Source organism: Hermetia illucens, chromosome 4 (assembly GCF_905115235.1).
Source record: "Hermetia illucens chromosome 4, iHerIll2.2.curated.20191125, whole genome shotgun sequence".
Taxonomy (NCBI): domain Eukaryota; kingdom Metazoa; phylum Arthropoda; class Insecta; order Diptera; family Stratiomyidae; genus Hermetia; species Hermetia illucens.
Genome location: NC_051852.1, coordinates 51,990,225 through 52,015,072, shown reverse-complemented (window position 1 = coordinate 52,015,072; position 24,848 = coordinate 51,990,225). Strand labels below are relative to the sequence as shown.

At 38.2% G+C, this 24,848-nt stretch overlaps 3 protein-coding genes across 3 annotated transcripts in view; 2 read left to right on the top strand and 1 right to left on the bottom strand.

The window, feature by feature from the left end:
• LOC119653739 (cyclin-dependent kinase 2-associated protein 1-like) overlaps positions 1-24,848 on the bottom strand; it is a 217,374-nt gene that overhangs the window by 6,259 nt on the left and 186,267 nt on the right. The window lies entirely within an intron of this gene.
• Positions 13,213-14,364, top strand: LOC119653738. The gene is made up of 2 exons (XM_038058661.1): positions 13,213-13,635; positions 13,722-14,364. The coding sequence occupies exons 1-2, from the start codon at positions 13,221-13,223 to the stop codon at positions 13,799-13,801; spliced, it is 495 nt and encodes a 164-aa protein (XP_037914589.1). The 5' UTR covers positions 13,213-13,220; the 3' UTR covers positions 13,802-14,364.
• LOC119653934 lies at positions 15,998-18,254 on the top strand. The gene is made up of 2 exons (XM_038059094.1): positions 15,998-16,169; positions 16,693-18,254. The coding sequence occupies exons 1-2, from the start codon at positions 15,998-16,000 to the stop codon at positions 18,252-18,254; spliced, it is 1,734 nt and encodes a 577-aa protein (XP_037915022.1).

Genomic DNA, 24,848 nt, shown 5'->3' with positions numbered 1-24,848 from the left:
ATAGCCAAAGTTTTAACGTAACCACATCGAGGGAACGTTCTACTGCCACCAAACGCCAAATTGGAGGAAAGTTAGTCAGTCAAAATGTATCGTGAAAATCATCGACAATGAACCATCCCAGTGCGAACTCCACGATCGAGATAAGGAAGTAGAAATCTTCGAGGCAGAACCCAACCACCTTCTCTTCATCATTATGCCTGAAACCGTGATAAATACTACCTGCGGTCCAAACAACATCAAGATAAGAGGAACTCTTTTAATACGATTCACAAATTGTTAAATTTCTGTAAACGGAATCACCTATATATCTAAATCAACAACTTTCTGGGACCAAATAAATATATATAACTCCGACATCATTCAATCAAATAAATTTTACATCTCGCCACATAACCAAGCTACAACTGGAACAACTCGGAACCCACTAATTTAAAAAAACCCACCTGACAACGCCCATCCCCTGCATCCCATGAGATCTATAACTCGCGTCAGTGGCTTCAAAAACGTCAAAATAAATTTTTTAACAACGGGATTCTAAAGCTCCCAATTCAGAGGAAAAACTACTTTTATTTGGCAGGAGAGTATGTAGAATGAAATATAATAAACAGAATAATTTTTAAAAAATGAATTCTGTTTATAATTGATACGCCCTCGTATAATAGGTCAAAGTTGCCTCGTATGTGCAAATTTATTGCAATCTAAGGCTTTGAATATCAGCATCACATTAAACTGAATAGTATGCCAAAGTAAGTGCATAAACATTATAAGTAGGTACAAATGGGACAAATGATCAATCAATATTCTAATATAAGAAATACACAAAACCTTTCATACCTGAAGCGTTCAGCTTCCGATTTCCTGACTTACTTGAACGATTATGGAACTGCCTCGACCTCTCGAAAAAATGACGATTATATTCCAGGCGGAGATATATGCCATTTTATTGGCAGCAGAAGAATGTTTGCGGCAAAGATGGAGGGGTTGCACCATTCGAATCTGTTCCGACAGTCGGGCAGCATCAGCACTCAACAGCAACAAAATATCTAGCCAAATGGCGTGGAGTTGTCATCAGCTGCTGCTGAAACTTGGCCGACTAAACGAAACATTTTTGACGTGGGTGTCAGGGCACTCAAACATCGTTGGTAATGAGGAAGCTGACAGACAGGCTCGTTAAGGTTATGAATCCACAATAGTGGGGCCAGAACCTGCATATGGCATCTGGCCATCCACTTTGAAGGGAAAACTGTAAGGATTCACGCAACCGAATGGAGATATTTGAACTTTTGCCGGTAGGCGAAAATCTTTGTGAAAGAACCCGGGGCCGCTAGAGCGACCTTTTTATTGCCCCTTAAGAAGTGAGACGTGAAAACCCTAGAAGGGCTTTTAACATGACACTGCCCCTTAAACTACCACATGGGAAAAATTGGAATAGTGATCTCGGCCATGTGCAGCCAATACGAGGAGGAAGAAGAGACGGTCCTGCACTTCGTATGCAGCCGCACACTTGGACACTTTCTTCGGATATAGCGCTCAAAACCTCAATTTTAATTTCACGTTATTGTTTAAAGATGAATTTTTACATATATTCAAAGTGGCAAAAGCAAATAATCGTCAGTTTCTTACCCTTTACAATTTTTGCTTCAAATTAATATGGCGAGTTCGAGTAATGATATGTAATACATTAAAATACTAAAAACAAATTTTAATGGCGAAATTATCCAGACATTTTGCATTCAAATGTGACCAGTCAATTTTTTTTCAATGTGAATATTTCAATTTTGCGCAAGGGGATTTTAAATTCGCCAGTTTAGTGTTACACTTGAAGGTCCAAATAAATTAAATGTGAAGGAAAAAGTGAAATCCCCTTGCGCAAAATTTAAAAATTGAATAAAATAAATTTAGTGTGAAAAGTTTGAGCAGCGTTTTTGCTCTATTTTAGACGATTCTTGCACTCAATCCAAAATCTATCACAAGGAAGAAAATGTGCGAAATATTTTTTGAAACTAAACAAACATCATTTGATAAAAAGTTTTGAAGATGTTTGGAAGTTCATTAGTCAAAAAATGCCATCACAAGCTAGTTGCCTGTATTCGCGCAACATAACTTTAAAAAATGTTAAAAGGCAGTTAAAATTAAAGTGGATAAGTTGCAATAGACATAAGGATAGATTTTTTCAAGTAGAAAAGAGATTGCTACAAGGGTCCTGCGTATTTTAAACCAACCGGCCAACCATTCAAGAGGTGGTTGCGGTCGGGCGTTATTAGATTTCCAAGCAAGTAGCGAGCAGACGAAACGTAGGAAAACAGTAGCTTTACGTACTGGAAATCATCCGGATGTTTTAGCTTATGCTACGCAAATGCAATTGAGAGCGAGCGGTAGAAAATTTGAAGCAGCCCTGGTGAAGAAAGTAACCGAAATACCAGGATTACAAATGTTCAAAAAAAAAATCGTTTCAAAACTTGATGATAAGTTCGTGCTCATAACATCTCTTGTCCCATTACGACTGGAATCGGCAGTTAACAAAAATATTGTAGCCTGGAATAATCCTCGGCCTTCGTCTTCCCGTTATTGTAGACCTATAAGTCTCCAATATCGAAACGAAACAGAAAAGCTTGCTAGATATAAAAAAACAGATATTGACGAACAAATTCAAAATTTACACAATACAACAATAACGATCGATGATAAAGAATACTGTGTGGCGCATAAAACCATATTCACGATGGTAGACGGCAAATTATGCAATGCCTTAAGTGAGACTAAATCTTCTCTCTGATGCTAGCTATGTGGTGCCACATCTAAAGATTTTAACAACTTACAACAAATGTTATCCAGAAGTGTCGACGATGAGTTCTTGTCGTTTGGTATTTCAGTGTTACACTCATGGATAAAAACCTTTGAATTTTTACTGCAACTAGCATATAAATTACCAATCAAATCTTGGCGAGTCACAAAAGAAACCAAAGATATTGTTAAGGACGACAAAAAAATTCTTCAAGAAAAATTTAGGAGAAAAATGTCATTAATAATCGATCAATCAAAACCTGGATACGGTAGCAGTGATGATGGGAATGTAGCCAGGAAGTTTTCTCAAAATTTTGGAGAATTCGCAATTATTTCTGGAGTTGATAAAGAGCTTATTAGACGATTTTACATGATTCTACAAACAGTTCCAAGTAGTTTCGATATAAATAAAGAAAAATTCTAAATTTATTGTTTAAAGATGGCCAAATTATACATGTAATTATATCCATGAAACTACATGAGTCCGACCGTGCATAAGATTTTAATTCATGGCCCAGAAATTATTTCACACTCATTGTTACCAATCGGATAACTTAGCGATGAAGCCCAAGAAGCCCGAAACAAAGATTTGGCCTACAGGGAACATTTTAGCCGGAAGACTTCAAGGGTTTGCACTTTCAAAAAATCGATTTTTTTTTTGTTTTATCTTATTGTTAAGCATTTGAAGAATATTTTCCCAAAATTTTAAATCGATCTGAGCAAAACTTTAGAAGTTATTGTGTAGTTAATATCGTGTCCTTTCTGTAGCTCTGGGAGGGGCGGACGCCTTTAACTCAGGTAACTAAAACTATTAAGACCCATTTTATATTTGTGTGTAGACTATACACTGTAGAATATTTTTAAACGAGAGAGGGGCGTCAGTTTGTCGTTGTACGTTCTATCGTTCGCTTGTGATTTTATAATTTTTTCGAGAAATTTTCTGTACAAAAATGCCGAGATTTAGTAAAATTTCAAGAGAAGACCGCAAAATTGCAAGCACATATTTGTGCAGATCGAAAGCAAGGCCTAATCCGAATAAAAAAACTAAAGATGAGGCTACTACAAAAACTGCATCATCGAAAAAAATAAAACTGAATACCAATGCGGGTGTACCGGAAGATATGGAAAAACATAATCGAGTCATCGATTTTTTGCTTGTTTTCTCAACTATCGCAAGCTTAGTAAAATGTAATTTTGCATCCTATGTAGCTGCATGTAGTTTCAACGAAACGAACGAATTAATGATACTTTGACTAAATTTTAATGGTTTTTGATTTCAGATAATTTCCGACCGAGATACAGTGAACACCGCAAATTGTTTTTTTTTAAGGCTTTCTAGGGCAAGCGCTGTCACCGGCTTGTTTTTCAATATTTTAGCTTGAAATAATTACAAAATATTTTAAAAATATACTTACTTAATATACCCCCCTTAAAAACAAAACACATTATATTTTTCAAAGAGGACTTGATAGGAAAGCTTATCGGAAAATACTTCAAGTTTTCTTTCAAAAGGATCTATCTTCGTTCAAAGGCTGGAGGTAAGTGTATAGTCTGTGCGACACAATGGGCGAAAAGTAAGGAAAAGACTAAAAATACTCTTTAACACTTTTAAATGGCTTTGGACCGCCTCCTGATGTGAATTCAATGAAAAGAAACCTTATTTGTCATCGCCGCCTTAATGGGCGGGGGGATCCGGAGGTAAGTGTATAAGCTGTGCGTATAAGTATATAGTATATGCGTGCTAATGAACTTTGCGGATAGTGCCTAATTCAGATAGATATAAGAAATCCGAAATATGGATACGATCAATTTATATACGAGGGTAGTTTAATAAGTCCTTAGAATGACCAACGGATGGCGCGCGAATCGCCCTAAATCATATGTTTTTAGTCAGCGCCACTCCCGACTAGATATATAGTGCAGTCACAGTCCACATATTCTGAGTTTACGTGTTTTTATAATAATATAAGGATTTTTTTCGCCGGTTTGTGACTGTGGATGAAACATGGATACACTACTACACTCCTGAGACGAAGGAACAGTCAAAACAGTGGATCGGCACGGGTGAACCAGCTCCAAAGAAAGCGAACACCGTAAAGTCAGCTGGTAAGGTTATGGCTACAGTTTTTTGGGATGCCCGTGGAATTATCCTTATTGACTACTTGGAAAAGGGTAAAACAATTACTGGTGAGTATTATGCAGCATTATTAGCGCAGCTGAAAGAAGAAATTAAAAAAAAAACGACCACATTTGGCGAAAAAAAAATTCTTTTTCATCACGACAACGCCCGAGTTCACACGTGCTTCGTTTCAATGGCTAAATTGAAGAATTAAATTTTGAATTCGTCGAACACCCACCGTATTCACCAGATTTAGCCCCCAATGACTTTTCCTTATTTCCAAACTTGAAAAAATGGCCCGGTGGACAGAGATTTACGGACAACGAAGACGTCATTGCCTCTGTAAGTGCTTATTTCGGGGAACTTCGGAAAACACACTTTTCTGAAGGATTAAAAAAACTTGAAAAACGATTGACCAAGTGTATAGAGCTCCAAGGAGATTATGTTGAAAAATAAAAAGAAATTTACTCAAAAAAATTGTTTTTACACTTTATTCTAAAGACTTATTGAACTACCCTCGTACGTGCATATATGTGTACAGTATTCGGAAATAGGCAGTTTGTTTGTTTAGGGTGAGCGTCATATCTATGGCTGTAATATGTACATATGTCTCGTAGTTTGGAAAAATATGAAGGAATATGTTTGATTTGTAGCTATATAGGTTAAATATCCGCTTGGGTCGCTTATCTCCCATTTACAGTTAATTCCGAAACATTGTAAACATTATTGAGTGCACCTGCATAACGGATGCACAAACGAGCGAGCATCGTAGGTATTAAGGTAGCAGTAAGATAATAAAAGGGAGAGTCTAGTTGGAACTGTGAGAGGATGAAGATCAATAAAATATATTAAATAAATAACTAGGAGTCTAGTTGGAACTGTGAGAGGATGAAGATCAATAAAATATATTAAATTAATAACGTCAAGTGTTATTAATTTTAGTTATAGGGATAGAAAAATGTGTGTTGAAATTGCTTACATAAGATGAACACAAAACCTTTATACCCGAAGCGCGAGCTTCCGGTATTCCGACTTCTTTTTATTTTAAGATGGTGGTGAACTATCTCGTACCTACATATATACAATATGTAGATTATGGTATATTATATAAACTAAAAACCTATTATAAGGGGGAAATAAATTTATTCTATAACAGAAAGCGGACAAGTTTGTCTGAGCATATGAAACGCAGAGATACACCCGTGCGACAGTTTAAATCGAAACAAAGCCGGCGCCAGGAAGATCTGCTGCTGACCGACCGGTTAGTAAAGTGTAAAGAATATGTTAACCCCTTCTCTACACAGTTATTAGAAATAAACAGTTTCTTGACATGTATTCCTAGTGTAGGACTTGTTAGTAAATAGAACCAATTAAGGAGTTCTTCAAATTAACCCAAAAAATGACAGAGTTGGGAAGCGAAACCTGGAAAAATGAATCACTTGAAGTGATAAGTCACACGAAATTTCTGCAACAATTAAAAATATTGAAATCGGCTATTTTACCAGATCGATATGATATAGCAAATTCTACAAATTTCTTCAGGGTATATCAGGCTGATGTCACAAGACTAACCAACAGGTTCCCAGAACATTGCTACAACATCATCATGATGTTTCCACAGTAGCTCCGCATAGATATCAAAATCTGTATCATCAAAATAACACAAGTATCATCAATAACTCAATTACTAAACTAAACATCAATAAACTCTAGACAAAACAATATTTTCTCTCAAAACACTAAACTCTAGAACACCAATTTAAATGTGCGTGTCTTTTGCTGTGTACATTTGTTTAGAACATCAGAACAAAACGATCACATTGCAAAAATTCAAAGGTCATGTCTTTTGTTGGGATAATAATTTTGTTTTAATAATAGTACAAAAGACAATCTTTAATTATGTGTTAGCTCAGTCAGAATTGAGATGCCACCATTTATCGTTGGAGAACGCCAATATTTTGAAGGAAGTGAACGACATTAAGAAACTAGACTCCTACGAAAAGACTCTCGAAAATTTCCCCCCAAAAAGGCTAAACACGGACATGGACAACAATTTTTCCACCTTGATGGAACTTTTAGGAAGGACTAGGAGAAAAATAGAACCTTAATTAAGATATTATAATCACAAACCCAAATTTCAGAAGATAACAAACTGAAGAAGGGGACAGTTTATCCCCGAAATACGTATTTGTATATATTAGGAAATACTTTTAACCAATAAAAAGGAAAAATATCTTCGAAAGCAGTCGTTCTTCTGCTAAGAACAGTGATGAAGAATTGGAGCACGAAGCTCTGGGTATCCTCACAAACAGCAGGAGAGATACCAATCAGGCGTTTTGTTTGGCTTTGAATCGATTATCCCATCTTCTGCATGAAAGCAAATAAGGGTTCCAAGTCAAACATGGCATATTGTCGAAATGTATATTAAGACATTTAATGTATATTGACATGATCAAATTGTATGCCAATGACGAAAACCAAATTCGCTCCTCGCTGAACATCACAATCCAGTTCAATAGCGATATCGGCATACAGTTGGGATTGGAGAAATGTCGCACAAAAACAATTGTTCGGGGAAAACACACCGACAATGAAGGATACTGCCATAATAACATCCAAAGTGAGGGTATGGATTCGGGCGATGTCTACAAATACCTCAGCATATTGCGAGCAACAACACCTGCTGTGGCAATAATTAAATCTAAGTTGCTGGGGGACTTTGAACGGTGTCTGGATCTTGTCCTGAAAACTGAGCTGTTCGAGAAAGATAAAATGGTGGCAAATAACACCTTAGCCATTCCCGTCCTTCTATATACTTTCGGTGTGATACAGTGGAGTAATACGGATTTAGAATCTGTCAATAGACGCGTAAGGATAGTTCTTGCAAACAACAACATGCACAATAGCGCTGCTGAAAAATTGAGGATCAGCATCACACATCATCAGGGAGGAAGGGGGGGGGGGGGGCGGGGGGGGGTTGTTCATTTAAAAACATTGCACTATAATCTCATCTCATCTCATTTTCTTCGTGAGTTTTTCTTCGGAAAACAATTCTCTAGCCGATTACATCAGGCTACCGTCATGGCAGATAATAAATTGTCTCCTTTGAACTCCAAAAGCAGAGAATTGGATCCCATGTCGAATGTTACTTCAATCTAACAGAAGAGCGATGTGTGGAAAGGGAAACCCATTCATGGAGGTCATATAAAAAATTTGTTGTTGACAGGCATTGACATCGAAGCCTCCAACAAATGGTTGACTAATGGTGTACTTTTCTATGAGACCGAAGCATTCCTAATTTCAATATTATAAACGGTACATTCTTCACGACTCCTCAATCAGCAACTGCAACTGTGAAGAGGAGGCCATTCAACACATAACACCTGCGTGCAGGATGTTGAGCAGTATCAAATACACAAATCGTCATAGCTTCGTCTGTAAAATTCTTCATTAAAAACCTTGCGTTAAACTATACTTAGTGGTAACCTACCATCCTTATTATAAGTATACTCCGCAGAGAATTTTGGAAAATGATCACAGTGTTAACCACAACAGACCCGATCTAGTTCAGCTTCTCAAGGAAGAACGAGCGTGCTTCATAATCGATGTAGCCGTACCGTATTGGCAATGTGTTGCGCAGCAGGGTTTTTTTTTTTGGGAGTAGGGTAGGTGAATGCATTTACGCCGCAGGGAACCGGAGCCGCCGTCAAGGATCCATCGCACGTTTGAAATTTCAAGTTTAAGTATTTATTGTCATTATTTGCATTATCATTTTTTTTCCGAGTATTTTGTTTACATACAGTAAAATAAAAGTTATACCCGCTGCAGGAGACGGCGTTGAAGTGTTTGAAGGTACTCATCATCGCGGGTTCTCCACTCTCTTGGCGAGGTTCTCGATATAGTTTCGGTCTGCGCTAAAAGGTGTCCGCTTCGGAGTGTTTTCGCGCCTACCGCAAAAAACTAGAACCGCGGGGGGTCTTGGCGACGGCCACCCAGAGCGCAGCGCCACGTCGCCTAACTATTTTCGACCCCCTCAGCAGGCGCAACTACCTCGTGGATACTGGTGCGGAGGTTTCGGTTCTTCCCACACCCCGGCAACATCGACTTTTTCCACAACCGCTCAAACTGGCGGCAGCAAATTCCTCCCGCATTAACACATACGGGTATAGGCAAGTGTACGTGAGCCTTGGCTTGCGTAGGACGTTTCCGTGGCGTTTCATCCTGGCGGATGTCAGCTTCCTCATACTAGGCGCAGACTTCTTATGTCACTATGGGTTGGTGATGGAGTCGCAAAATAAGTCTCTTATAGATCCCACGACCAACCTTAATTCGTCGGGCCAAATGGCATCTCACCCAGTCAATAATCTTTCCGTTATTTTAGAAGACAGTACCGACTCTCGTGTTCGGACACTTCTCCAAAAGTTCAGCCAGATTACTACCGAGTGCAGTCTCTCAAAACCAGTAAAGCACAATGAGCAGCACCACATTAACACTACTGGTTCCCCGATCTTCTCGAAGGTGCGTCCTCTACCACCCCAGAAACTGGCTATTGCGCGGAAAGAATTTGAACAACTTGTTCAACAGGGTATCTGCAGGCCCTCAAACAGCTGTTGGTTTTCCCCACTGCATATGGTCCCTAAGCCAAATGGCGAATGGCGCCCCTGTGGGGATTTTTTTTTTTTTTTTTTTTTTTTTGGGTAGGGTAGACCCCTGTGGGGATTACAGAAGGCTAAATGCACAGACTGTTCCTGACCGATATCCAATTCCACGCATCCACGACTTTGCGGATCACCTCGCAAATTGCCGCATCTTTTTTACCTTGGACTTAGCCAAGGCTTATCATCAAATCCCTGTAGCTCCAGAAGACATAGCAAAGACGGCAATATGCACACCCTTTGGACTCTCCGAGTTCACCCGGATGACTTTCGGATTGTGCAATGCGGCGCAAACCTTGCAAAGGTTCATTCACTCAGTCCTGCGAAACCTCGATTTCTGTTTCGTATACTTGGATGATGTTTTGGTCGCTTCTTCCACTGAGTCTGAGCACTTAGCCCATCTCGAGTGTATTTTTCAACGTCTCCTTGAGGCCGGTTTAGTCCTAAACGTTGAGAAATGCAATTTCCTTCAAAAACAGGTGAGATTCCTCGGCCACTCCATTTCCCCTGAAGGAATGCAGCCCGACCCAGACAAGGTGCAAGCCATTACAAGCTACTTGTTCTGATGTGAAAATCAAATTAAATGAAGAAGACTCGTAAACCAAGAAAACTATATCCTTCCCTCTATGAAAGTAGTGATCTCGTGTAAAATTCCACTACTTAATTTGTCTAACACTCCGACATTTTTCAGAATGGACTCCCAGACTATCTTATCTTGGATTCAGTCACAATCTTCCGCCTTTCACACTTTCGTAGCCAACAGAATCCGTGACATTCATGAGCTTTTCCACCTATTATAATGGCGATGTTTTATAATAACTAGGCCGATGTCACCGATTAAATTAAATGGCAACTTAATTTCTGTATGGTAAGGAACAAGAAGTTTATACTAGTTTGATTGTGTAGGTTGATATCGGGCGCAAGGTCAGCACACTAGAGTAAGTCCTACAACACAATTTCTTTTTCAAATCCAACACGGGAATTCATTTGGTCATTTGCACCGGTGTTGCTGCAGATTGCAAAACTTAGGTCAGTTCAGTCCAGCTCATATATTGACGCAAAAAGAGAGACTACAGGCCTTACGGTGCATTGTTAGCGCCATCCAACAATAAGCCTTCAAGGACGAAATCTGGCACTTACAATAGCATCATCATTGCTCCATACCTCAAATTCATTAAGCCATTATGCTCCGTTTTTGGACGAACACAGTATCTTCAGAGTAGATGGCAGACTCGAAGCAGCGAATTTATCCTTCGACGCTAAACACCTCATGTTACTCCCAGCTTCAGACTGCATAACCATCATGGAGGACATACATAAGAATGATTCCCATGTTGATCCCCAAAGCCTTTAAGCTTAGCCAAGGCAGACTTTCTAGCCACTGAAAGGCAAGACACTAGCGCGATCAATCGTTCACAAGTGCCTCAAATGCAAAACAGCCAATTCAAAACTGTTCAGCCAAATCAGTACGACCATCAACACTGGTGCCGATTTCTACAGTCAAAGGGAAACGACTACGGAAGGCATACATTGCGCTATTCTGTTGCTTCGCGTCAAAGGCATGCCACCTTGAATTAGTCTCCAATTTGTCAAAAGAGACCTTTCTAGGCGCACAGCCTAGAATGGCACACTTGGAGTACACTTTGAAAATACTTGAACTTGGAACACTGACTCACGTTGCCGATGAATGGAGAATCATAGAGTACTACGATTTGTCACCATATTGGAAGGAAATAATTTCATTGATCACTGGATCAACAGCATTACTACGATTATGTGATTTAGCTCACCACAAGGCAAATTGTTAACATCTGGTATTCCAGTTTGAGAAAGACGAACAAGAACTTAAGTTAGGCAATACCCTTTTCAAATCAGTATAATTTCGCTAAATGCCTGGAATTATGTATTACTGGTAAGTACAAGTTTGCATAACGCCGTTCATAATGAGCGAGGTTAAGTTTAATAGCAAATGAATTGAAAAATATAATCCAAAACGATTTCAAAAAAGATATTTCTGCCGAAACGGTTGAAAATTTTCTTGGGGAATATATCTATAAGTGAAAAAAAGTTACACGGCTTTAGCTTTGTAAAGAATATTTGAACAAGGAAACTGACTTTTATAAATCAAATCATTTCTAACCTTTTCAGGCATTATTCATACAATTTAATCCGCATGACTCTAATGATGAAACATGCGTATGGGGGAAACCTCATACGGAGTTTAATCAGGCTACAATCAAGCATGGTGGAAGGTCAGCGACGTCATCGGGGCGTGTTCCAGACCAAGATAAAATGGATAGATCCTAATATTTACACATCTTAAAGCTAAATATGAGACAAAGTGCTGAGGAGCTGAATATGTTCTATACATTTTCTTTATATTCAATAAAGTTCAATCACTCACTGTGTTCATCGGACCTCATATTACAACCAAGTGACAATCTTTTATTTCTAAAAAGACAAAAGACATCAAATGTTTCACAGCTCAGAACATGTTGTATTGGAAAATAGAATTTCTGTTTTTAGTATTTTTGTTTCTCACCGTTTAAACCTTCTCTGAATTTCCATAAATATTTCAAGACCAAACTAGACTACCTAGACCTAGACTAGATATTAAGTTTTGTTGCAAATTAAATTTCTGAACACAACGATAATATTTGACATTAGATTTGACAACCAACTAATATGACAATCCATCCTGTTGTACTTTAGAACACGGAAGGAGGTATTACGATATTGTGTTACGATATCTATGAGTGCGCGAGAACTTTCTTTACTTTGGCGATCCTTTGTGATAGTGACATTCCAGGAAATGTGATCTTTTTTTTGATATTTTGCGATTGTGACACTTTACTGCCAAGTGAGCGAAAAATTTTCTCACTTTGATTATTTACAATTTACGATGCCGAGGAGAAGACGACCTGACTTAGGTCGTCGCAGTCAATCAAATGTGCGAAGAGCTACCTCACGTACTAACACTGATGACCAGAGAGAGACAGATCAAGAAAATAGTCGTATTGCTATGTCAGAATTGCGTTATTTAGTGAGTGATAATGAAGTAGATAGGCTTAGAATGCAACGAGTTCGTGCACATTAAACACAACAACAGCAATCACGACATAATAAAATTGATCGAATCCGCAGACGGAATGCTTCTTTGATTCTTGAACGAGCTGCATTCCACTATGTTCCGGCAATTGATTATAGTGCCGACAAATCGGTAACAATTGGGGAAATGAAAATAATTTGTAAATATTGTAAGGCGTTAAAATACACTCATGAATCTACTGGATTATGTTGTGCTGGAGGCAAAGTAAAATTGCCACAATTGCTCCCACCACCAGATCTTTTACGATCTTCAGTTTCTGGGATTGGAAATGATTCTAAGCACTTCTTGGCCAACATTCAGAAATATAACAGCTGTTTCCAGATGACATCATTTGGCGCTACACATATTATACAGGACAATTTCATGCCCACTTTCAAGGTATTATATACTAGAATATTTTTTTATAATATTCAATATGTACTAAAATGTATGTATCGGAAATAATTAATCGACAAATTTTTAAAAATTACAGATACAAGGACAAATTTATCACTTATTGGGGACACTGTTACCAGTACCTGATGCAGATTATCAATTTTTACAAATTTATTTTATGGGCAATTCAGATGCCGAAGTTGATAATCGTTGTGCTCACAATCCAACAGTGAAGAGAACCATTGTCCATGAATTACAAATGTTTCTTCATCAGAATAACAATTTAGTAAACATGTTTAAAATAGCATTGGATCGGATGCCATCTGATAGCCATAATATTATCATTCGAGCTGACAAAACACCTGCCGGTGAACACACAAGGAGGTTTAATTCACCTACCATAGACGAAGTGGCTGTTGTTGTTGTGCGAGAAAATTTACAATCTAGAGATATTATGCTTCATCGTCGGAATAGTGATTTAAAACGTGTATCTGAAACACACAGGAGTTACGATGCATTACAATATCCTTTGATCTTTTGGCAGGGGGAAGATGGATACCATTTTAATATCAAAATGGTAAATGAAGTAACAGGTGAATAAATTGAACAAGATTAAATAATATTTTTTAATTCAATTCATCTAAGTAACAAATTAAACATTTATCATTTTTGACTGCAGATGCTGAAACCAACAAAAAAGTTAGTGCTATGAATTTCTATTCATACAGACTCATGATCCGTCAAGGTGAAGTATTATAAATCATATTTTGATGTGTCAAAGACTTTTCCATCAGTTTGCAGTTGACATGTATGTCAAAATTGAGACTGAACGATTGACATACATCCGTTTGAACCAACGACAGCTACGATCATTCATCTCCGTGATGCTATAAATGCGGAGGGCAATGTGGATAATGTGGGAAGAATGACAATTTTGCCAGCCACTTATATAGGAAGCCTATGCTACATGGATGAATATGCTCAGGATGCTATGTCATATGTTAGGCATTATGGCCGCTCAGACTTATTTGTTATATTCACATGTAACCCTAAATGGTCCGAAATCAAGAGGGAATTGCTACATAGCCAAACACCAGTTGATAGACATAACTGCTAGAGTTTTTAAACAAAAATTAAAATCTCTCATGAATTTCTTAATAAAGCATTGTGTGTATGACCGAGTCCGTTGTTGGATGTATTCTGTAGAATGGCAAAAGCGTGGATTACCACATGCGCATATATTAGTCTGGTTAGTGGACAAAATAAGGCGAGATCAGATTGATTCCATAATTTCAGCTGAAATTAAAGATGAAACAGTTGACCCAAAATTGCATGCAGTAGTTACTGTTGAATTCTTTTTGATACTTGCCTATTGTAATATTTTCTCTTTTCTTTACACATACAACTTGAAGTCTATGTAATTGTAATCAAAATTTTTGCTTGCATTTTTCTATAAGTTAGTCTGAGCTAAACTCCCGAACCGTATATATCGATAACCCATAATATTTCATTTTCGCTTATATTCTATTCTTAGTTTTAAATAAAATAATTGAATTCAACCAATTGTTTTAAAATCTGGTGCCGAAACCCGGGAACGTAAGTCGGAATACCTTTATCGGAACGTAAGTCGGAATACCTTTATCGGAAGAAACGGAGTGAAAAAAAAATAAACATGGACATAACGGAACGAGCGGTTTATCGTGGGCAGTTAACGAAATTAACAAATAGTGCGTCCGAATATTTAAACAGCTCAGATTCCAAAAGTGATAAAACGGAAGACATTGATCTTATTGAAGACGAACTTGTGAGCTTTATCGAACGCATAAATTCAGTTTTGGGTACGTTACGAAAATGCAATGATGAAATTCGACCTTCTATAAAGCTAGAAAGTGCCCAGAAAGAATTTGAAACGATTTACGAGTATGAGGATAAAGCCGCGAACATTTTATCGCACCTAAACCAGAGACTTAAACGGTTACGAAAATGCCGCGATAATCTTGCCACTTCATCATCATCTAGCCTAAGTATTGAACGAAAAAAGGAGCACACATTTAGCTCTGCTAAATTGCCAAAACTTTCGTTAAAAGTTTTCAGTGGTCATTTTCATGAGTGGCTCCCTTTCTGGGAATGCTTTCGTGTAGCGGTTCATGACCGAACGGATTTAACCGGTGCTGATAAATTTAATTATTTATCAAATCATTTGGTTGGCAAGGCGGCAGATACAATTGCTGGTTTTACACCAACAAACGCCAACTATGATTCGGCTGTTTCATTGTTGCTGGAACAGTATGGAAACGTCGATAAGCTCGTCGATCATACGATGCAGCAGCTGATGAACCTTTCTCGAATAAACTCTCGTCATGACGTGACAAAATTGAGGAAATTATACACAGACATAAGAGCCCATACAAGGTCACTTACCGCACTTAATGTTCCATCGTCACAGTACTCTATAATGCTGAGAAGTTTAATTCTGCATTGTTTGCCTCATGATTTAGTGATCGATTTTCATAGGCTACATCCGAGTAAGCAAGATAAAGCTGCACGTTCAATCGAAGACGAAAATGCATCACTATCGGTGGGTACTAGCGAGCACAGTAGTGTGGTGATGATCAGCTAAATGATATTCTGTCATTTATTAAAGAAGAGATCTCCTCTCTCGAAATGGCCGAGCTGACAAATGACCGGAGAACGAGAACATCAAAAGTCGCAAATACATGTAAAACGGCTGCTGGGTTACTCACCACTACGAACATAGCTGAGTTTTGCTGCTTTTGCAAATCAAACAGTCATTTAACGGAAAATTGCAAAACGACGTTATCGCTTGCAGAGAAGAAGACAATTTTGAAAAGCATGGGGTATTGCTCTAAATGCATCAAAAAGGGACACAATGCTAAGCGATGCTTCAATAAACGTGTAAAGTGTTCTCTTTGTGGAAGTAATCATGCTACGTCTATGCGCGACCCAACATACCGACCTAAAGCTAAAAATACAACAACAGTAGCACCTTCAACAACAACGGTAGCACCTGCAACAAACTCTTGTGGCTCAACAACAACATTGTATGCATCAGCTTTACTGCAAACAGAAGAGGTACTTCTTCAAACGGCTACTATTATAGCTTCGAGTAATTCAAGTTCTGTGCCAGTACGAATAATTCTAGATGGTGGCTCGTAGCGTACGTTTGTCAAAGAAAACATTGTAACGAAACTACAACTCGACACACATGATACCGTTAAGCTACGTATTTTACCATTTGGAGATTCGAATAACTCTGAGCCAAAGCTCTTTAAACGCGTTCGAATTAAACTACGTAGTTTACATTCAGACGAGGCGATCGAAATCCTGGCTATAGTCGTGCCAGAAATTTGCTCTACTGCATTCCAGTATGTTCGTAGCACAGAATTGGACATCCTTGACCTTAAGTTAGCGGATACTTCATATTTAAATGAAACGGAATTCGAAATCGGAATGTTAATAGGGGCCGATATTTACTGGTCCATAGTAAAAGACGACTTCAAAAGAATAACCGACAACCGACACCATTTTCGGATGGACACTACAAGGACCTATATCGACCCAAGGCACGTCAGTAACATCTACGAATCTCAATGTTGGTGTAATTGAGGACAACTCACTTGAATCTTTAGTTGATCGGATTGAACGATTATGGGTTGTTGACGATATTACATCAAATCATCATAAGCTTCAAGTGGATGATATTATCGAAAAACACATTCGGAAAAATGGCACGCGATATGAAGCATCATTGCTATGGAGAAACGACGAATGCACTATTGATAACAACCGCGGTGGCGCTCTCAAAGGACTTCGACGTTCATTGGTGAAGCTTAGTGAGGATCCGGAAAAGTTAAGGCAATACGATGAAATCATACGGGAGATGATTTCAAGTGGTGTTGCAGAAATTTGCGATGAAGCAGAAAAAACCAACGAACGGACTTATTTTATGCCACATCGACCGGTGTATCGGGAGGAAAGAGAGACCATAAAAACGCGTGTTGTGTTTAACGCATCAGCACGATCTGGTGGTAACCCCTCATTAAACGACTTATTGTGGTCAGGACCAAACCTTTTACCAGACATATTAAAAATGATTTTGAACTTCAGGCTTGGCAAACATGGAATTACGGCCGATATCGAACGAGCTTTCTTGCAGATAGAGCTGGCACAAAAGGATCGAAAAGTACATCGTTTTTTCTGGATTTTATCCTTGGATGATTTGCTTTCAATAATCATTCTTCAAATGAATAGGGTAACCTTCGGAGTCACCTGCAGCCCGTTTCATCTGATTGGAGCATTGTTGAAACATTTGGAGGATGAATCAATCAATTTTCCTGAAACCTGTGAACTACTAAAAGACTCGTTTTATGTGGATGACCTAATCGTAAGTGTTGACGATTTTGAAGACGCTGTAAAATTGTTCAACGAAACACGTGAAATATTGTCCAGAGCATCGATGAACATACGTAAATGGAAGTCGAACAACGAGAAACTAAGGCAAATTTTCGATACAAATGAAAGCAACAATATTTCAAAACACAAGGTGTTAGGACTCATATGGTTTATGGAAATTGATACCCTTGCAGTGGATCTGGAAAAGCTTTGTCAACGGATATCTTTCGATGTAGTAACGAAACGAACCATTCTTCAAACGTTAGCATCTGTTTATGACCCTTTGGGAATGTTATCACCATTTGTCATAAAAATGAAGCTCATTTTCCAAGAGGCTTGGAAACAAAGTTTGGCATGGGATGAAATTTTACCGGCATCAATGCTGCACGAATGGAAGAAAAGCGTATCCGAAATACATTTACTACGAGCCCTTACGATTTCTCGCTATGTATTCGATTCACCACATCAAGTTGAGAAGCAGCTACATATTTTCGCGGACGCGAGTCCAAAAGCTTACGGATCTGTTGCATACATCAGAAGTAGGAATTTGGATGAAACCATTCGCATTTCGTTTTTATATGCAAAAAGTCGACTTGCGCCTATTCGTGACAAACGCATAACACTACCCAAAATGGAACTATGTGCTGATCTGGAAGCCGCAAGGATGCGCTGCTATCTTATTGAGAAATTAAGAGTGAAATTCGATTCAATATATTTATGGACCGATTCAAAAATTACTTTATACTGGATTCGTAGCAGTAAATTCCAGAAAGATGTATTCGTTTACAACCGAGTTTAAGAAATTCAGCAACTAACCGCTAACGACAACTGGAATCATTGCCCAGGATCAATCAATCCCGCAGATCTATTGACTCGGGGTGTTTCTGCACAAACTCTACTGAGTTGCGAGACCTGGCTTGGTTATACAACGACATTAGTGAGTGGCCCATATCCGACCAAGATTTCGAAACTCCGATGACCGCAGTTGATTTTTGCCTTTTAACTATTCCTCAGTCGACCACTCAATCTGACTGTGCAGTACCTGATAATCCAATACAAATTGAACGATTCAGCAAATACCGGAGGCTTCTTCGTGTTACAGCTTATGTGCTTAGATACGTTGACCTGCTTCGAAAGAGAGTAAGTTTCAAAGAGCACCTGACTGCGGATGAACTACGGAGAGCAGAACTGTTCTGGATAAAAAGGGTTCAATTTGAAGTTTTCAAAGAAGAAGTAAATGCTCTTAGCAACCGGCAATTGGTTCCTAAGTGTTCGAAGATTTTGTCATTAAACCCCTTTGTCGACGATGACGGAATTTTACGTGTAGGCAGCCGCCTAGGTGAATCGGAGTTGGAATTTGATGAAATGTATCCAGTTATTTTATCGAAGAGCTCACACTTAACGTCTCTTATCATTATCGAAGCTCATGAAAAAACATTTCATCGTGGAACGAATTTTACGCTTATTTATCTGCGAAAACGATTTTGGGTGATCAAAGCTCGCCAAGCGGTCAAGACTATAATTCATCGCTGTTTACTCTGCAAACGTATGAAAGGAAAGGCAGGAAACCAACCATTCGCACCTCTGCCTAAGAACCGATTGTTAGCCTCGCGCCCTTTTGAAATAGTGGGTATCGACTTCGCAGGCCCATTATTTGTTCGCAGTTCTTCCAATGAGAGCAACCGGAAGGCTTACGTATTGCTTATCACTTGTGCGGTCGTACGAGCCGTGCATTTAGAATTGACGCCAGATCTGACCACAGAGTCTTGTGTGCTAGCATTACGGCGATTCTTTGCCAGACGAGGTGTACCAAACGTTATATATTCGGACAATGCAAAAACTTTTAAAAGAACGACATTGGAGTTTCAACAGTTGAGGACGACGATACAATCTGAAACTTTCCACAACTATTTAGCAGAAAACAACGTTAAATGGCGTTTCATTGTGGAAAGAGCTGCCTGGTGGGGCGGTTTTTGGGAGAGATTGGTACAAAGCGTTAAAGACGTTTTAAAAGTAGCGATTCAGCGATCTACGTTAACTTTTGACCAGCTATATACTTACTTAACTGAAGCGGAATTCGTGATTAACGCTCGACCACTTACCTATGTTAGTGACAACGAACGCGACCTCCTCTCTCCTTTAACGCCTGCTCATTTTTTGCTCGGCACTTTTCCTTCAAGCTTAACAACAGCTTCGTTTCAAGAAGCCGACAAAAACATTCGAGCTAAGTGGAAGGCACGATTTCGCTTCGCAGATTCATTTTTTAAACGATTGCGGACGGAATATGTTCAATTACTTCGGTCAGCGCATCATGGGCCTACAAAATTCACACGTGAATTGAAAGTCGGCGATGTTGTGATAGTACACGGTTCTTCTATTCCACGGCTTTTTTGGAAGCTGGCGACCATTGAAAAGGTATTTGTCGGCCGAGACAACCGAATCCGTTCATGCGGGCTGCGTCTTCATAATGGAGTTCTCTTGAAGAGATCAATTCAACATTTATTTCCATTAGAAGTAAATTAATTAATTAACTTGGCGGCGGGAGGATGTTGAATTCTTTTTGATACTTGCCTATTGTAATATTTTCTCTTTTCTTTACACATACAACTTGAAGTCTATGTAATTGTAATCAAAATTTTTGCTTGCATTTTTCTATAAGTTAGTCTGAGCTAAACTCCCGAACCGTATATATCGATAACCCATAATATTTCATTTTCGCTTATATTGTATTCTTAGTTTTAAATAAAATAATTGAATTCAACCAATTGTTTTAAAAGTTACCAAACACATGGTACATGGACCTTGCGGACTTTTCAACTACAATTCACCATGTATGGTCGACGGCAAGTGTTCCAAGCTGAAACCATAACGGGAAATGATGGATACCCATTGTATCAGCGATCAGTTGCGGATAATGGGCAATCGTTGGATTGTGCCATACTCGCCAATATTGTCCGAAGCTTTTGAGACTTACATCAATGTAGAATATTGTAAGTCTGTGAAGTCGATAAAGTACATACAGTATGCAAAATTCGTATTGGAACACCTATGATTTTACAGAAAAATGGTTTATTCTACGAGAAAATTAAATGATTTTAGCACAATTATATTTCTAATTATTTGCATTTGAGTTAAGACACTTTTAACACATAAAAGTTTTTAAAATAACAAAACCGGTTTTTCATAATGGGCTATAGATCATTATTGTCGAAGCAAAATTCGTATTAGAACACTAATGGTGCGACACTGTACGCTTGCAGGAAATGCACAATTTGCACAGATTGTGATGTTTTAGTTAATGATCGGCTGTGTATCGAGTTAGAGAATAGTTTTAAGTATAAAAATTACATTTATTTTCCATAATTAGTTATAGTATTCAAAATTTATCAAAATGGGTCGGAAGTCAACAGAGTTATCAAACGATGTTCGAAAATTAATCGTTAATTTGCATGAAAATGGGAAATCGCTCCGGGAAATAGCAACAATCGTTCAAAGAAGTCATACGACGGTTTACAACATAATCAAAATATACAAATCAAGCGGCAGGATCAATAAGAAATCGCATAATCCGAATCGAATGCTTCTGACTCGCAGACATCAGTCCTTTCTTCTCCGTCAAATTCGAAAGGATAATGCCGTAAGTGCTGTAAAGCTAGCTGCCCTCCTAGAGAAATATTGTGGAGTAAGTGTAACAGCTCAAACGATTCGAAATTACATTCGCCGGCTTCAATTGCGGAGCAACGTAAGTGCAAGAAAACCTTTTATAAATACAGTAAATCGGAAAAAGCGAATTACATTCGCAAAAAGGTATTTAAATAAAAACTTCCGATTTTGGAAAAATGTAATTTTTACCGACGAATGTAAATTTAATGTTAAGTTGTCGGATGGTCGCATACGAATTTGGCGTGAACGAAATACTCGCCTCCATCCGAGAAATCTGAGACCAACCTTTAAACATGGGTACCGCTCATTAATGGTTTGGGGTTGTTTCGCTGCATCCGGCGTTGGAGAGCTCCACTTTATCGAAGGAAATATGAATGCCGCGCAGTATATCGACATTTTAAAAAAAAATCTGCATAAAAGTGTGAGAAACTTGGACATTGAGGACCGCTACATATTTCAGCAAGACAATGACCCCAAGCATAGCGCTTTAAATAATCGCTTGTGGTTATTGTACAATTGTAGAAAATATTTAAAAACCCCTCCTCAGAGCCCAGACATTAACCCTATTGAAAATTTGTGGTCAATTTTTAAACAGAGGTTAAGATATCATAGCATAAGAAACATCAGTGACCTTAAAACTGCATTACAGGAAGAATGGAAAAAAATTCCGAGAAACTTGACTGAAAAATTGGTGCAGTCGATGCCAAAACGACTAAGGGCTGTTATAAAGCAAAAAGGCTACCCAACTAAATATTAGATGTGTTTAAGAAAATGAATTTTTGTAATCCATTTTAGTGTTCCAATACGATTTTTGTTTTTGTTAAAGTATGAAATTATTATTATTTTTTTTTGTTACCAAAATTTTTAGTTATTTTTATACAATTGAATAAATATTTTGCTTTAAAATCCAAAACACATTTTAATTTTTCAAAATTCGTGCGAATTTCGAAGATTTAAGCAAAAAACTGTTAAAAACCTATGTGTTCCAATACGAATTTTGCATACTGTATGTAAATATGTTAACAAAGGTAGCGATATGGCTGTCTTCGCCGTAAACAATGCAAATGATGAAATATCACAGTACCAGATAGGTCGCTACGTAAGTAGCAACGAAGCAATTTGGCGTATCTTTTCATTTGCGATCCATGAAAGACACCCTACAGTAGTCCATTTAGAAAATGGTCAACGAGTTTATTTTAATGAATCGAACGCAGCAGACAGAGCGGCACGTCCACTGTCGACAACATTAACAAGTTTCTTCATAGTTTGTCAAACTGTTGATTTTGCTCGCACTTTGCTCTATGCTGACATGCCACGCTATTACACCTGGAATGCATCATCGAAATCGTTTTACCGTCGAAAACAAGGAACACCAGTTGAAGGACATCCAAATGTATTTTCTTCAGACGTTCTGGGTCGCATCTACACAGTACATCCAAATAACGATGAATGTTATTATTTGCGGTTGTCCTTGTTGAATGTTCGTGGTCCGATATCGTTTAAACAACTGAGAACAGTTAATGGACAGCTGTTGCGACTTACCGTGAGGCATGTCAACTATTGCATATACTTGAAAACGATTCGCACTGGGATGATACGCTCAAGGGTTCCGTAATATCTTCATCGCCGCATCAAATTCGTACATTGTTTGCGATTATCATATCGACATGTTTCCCCTCGAATCCAAAAGATTTGTGGGTTAAGTATAGAGATGACATGTCTGAGGATGTTTTGCATCGCGCGCCGTCAAACTTTGAATCCTACACTACAAATGACTACAGAAATTTACAATCAGACATTGATCATGATAGAAGATATGTGTTTATTGATGACAAACAAAGTATTGTCGTGTTTGGGAATGACAGCACCAAATCGAATTTGTGGCAGTATGTAAAGACACTCCAATTAACAACTAACATGCGAGTATTTTTGCAACAAGATGAAACTGCGAATGTGTTTGCGAAGCAGTTGTTAGACATTGGAAATAATAAAGTCGCAGTGGACACCTCGACCGGATTCATAACGTTACCCACAGATTTCTGTCACATCACAGACTCAAAAGGGGAGCTTATTCAGCGTGTTTTCCCAGATATAGCGCAAAAGTTCAATAACCATAATTGGCTGGGTGAACGAGCAATATTGGCGGCAAAAAATAAAGATGTCGAGGATCTCAATGCGACCATTCAGAATTTTCTTCCAGGACAGTTGGTTTCCTTCAAACCAGTCGACACCGTTATGAACCAGGATGACGTAGTCAACTATCCCACGGAGTTTTGGAATTGTCTGGATTACCAGCTCACAATTTGCAGTTAAAAATAGGGTCAGTTGTCATGATGCTGCATAACATTAATCAACCTCGACTGTGCAATGGAACAAGATTGGTTGTGAAAAAGCTGATGAATAACGTCATTGATTCAACAATCATGAAAGGAAAATACAAAAGAGAGGATGTCTTGATCACGCGGATACCGATGATTCCAACGGATTTACCATTCGACTTTAAACGCTTACAATTTCCACTACGTCTGGCCTTTGCGATGACCATAAATAAACCGCAAGGACAGTCGTTAGAAGTTTGCGGAATTAACTTGGAGTTTCCCTGTTTCGCGCATGGACAATTATATATCGCGTGTTCGCATGCCGGAAAACCGTCTTCTTTGTTTATTTACGCACCACAGAACAAAACAAAAAATATAGTTTATGAGAAAGCTTTAAATTGATTAACAATATCAAATGTAAACCTTATAAATAACCAGCATCTCAGGAAAACTCTTTTTTGTAATTACATAACATGATGTGTCGAAAATAATAATAAAACTTCATGCTTCATTCACAATATGCTTTTTTATTAAATACGGATTCGTTTTGTTTGTTTTAAAATTATTTTATACAAAAGTTTCGGTCTTTTATTTATCGATTGAGGCAGTACGAAGTCTGCCGGGTCAGCTAGTAGTATATAAGAATAGAATTCATGAAATAAAATTGACTCACGTTTCGATTGGAATACGTGGTTTCATGTCACATTCTGATTGGCGCCAAATGTAGCGGTATCAACTTACATCCGTGAAATATCACGGTTCCAAGTATCGTGCATATTCAACCAGAAAGTTTAGCCAAAAGAGCCAAACTTTAAACAGTTTTAAAACAGTTTGTACTGTTGTAAAAAAAATACATTCGATCAAAACTTAGATTTCGTTACAAAATTAATTTAATTGATTGTGAAAAGAACGCTGATCATAGCGTCAATACCACCACCGGAACACGGAAATGGCTATGAAGATCAACAGTGGAAGCATAAAGCTATAATGTATAAGTAGACGCAATCAGACCTTTTTATTCTTTTATCGGGGAATAAGAAATCATCTTGTCGATATTCAACGAAAATCCAAATATGCAGCACTATGCGTGTACTTTACATCATCAACAAAAAAAAAACAAGGGCAAGCTCAACAAGAAGTCAGGACATTTGGAATGAATCCGTTGTGGGAACAAGTAAAGCCTGAATTATAATAATAACAAAAAATTGGAAAACTACATAATCAATTCATTCCTTTATTTTTTTTTTTGTTTTCCACTTTCGTACAAATGCGTTAATTGCTTAGTTGTCGCTTTTTGATTTTTTGTGCACTTTGCATATACCGTGTGAGTGTTTGGAAAGTAAATAAATCACTTGTTGATTACCCAACAACCCAACCTGGGCCCTTATTCGAATTTTGGTTAAAGTACCAGC

Excerpts from the sequence above, each read along its gene's own strand:
- LOC119653738 (XM_038058661.1), top strand. The coding sequence starts at position 13,221 with ATGGGCAATTCAGATGCCGAAGTTGATAATCGTTGTGCTCACAATCCA. Across the intron at positions 13,636-13,721 it reads AATGGTAAATGAAGTAACAG|ATGCTGAAACCAACAAAAAA; the intron begins GTGAATAAATTG and ends TTTTGACTGCAG.
- LOC119653934 (XM_038059094.1), top strand. The coding sequence starts at position 15,998 with ATGCGCGACCCAACATACCGACCTAAAGCTAAAAATACAACAACAGTA. Across the intron at positions 16,170-16,692 it reads GGCTACTATTATAGCTTCGA|TTGATCGGATTGAACGATTA; the intron begins GTAATTCAAGTT and ends TTGAATCTTTAG.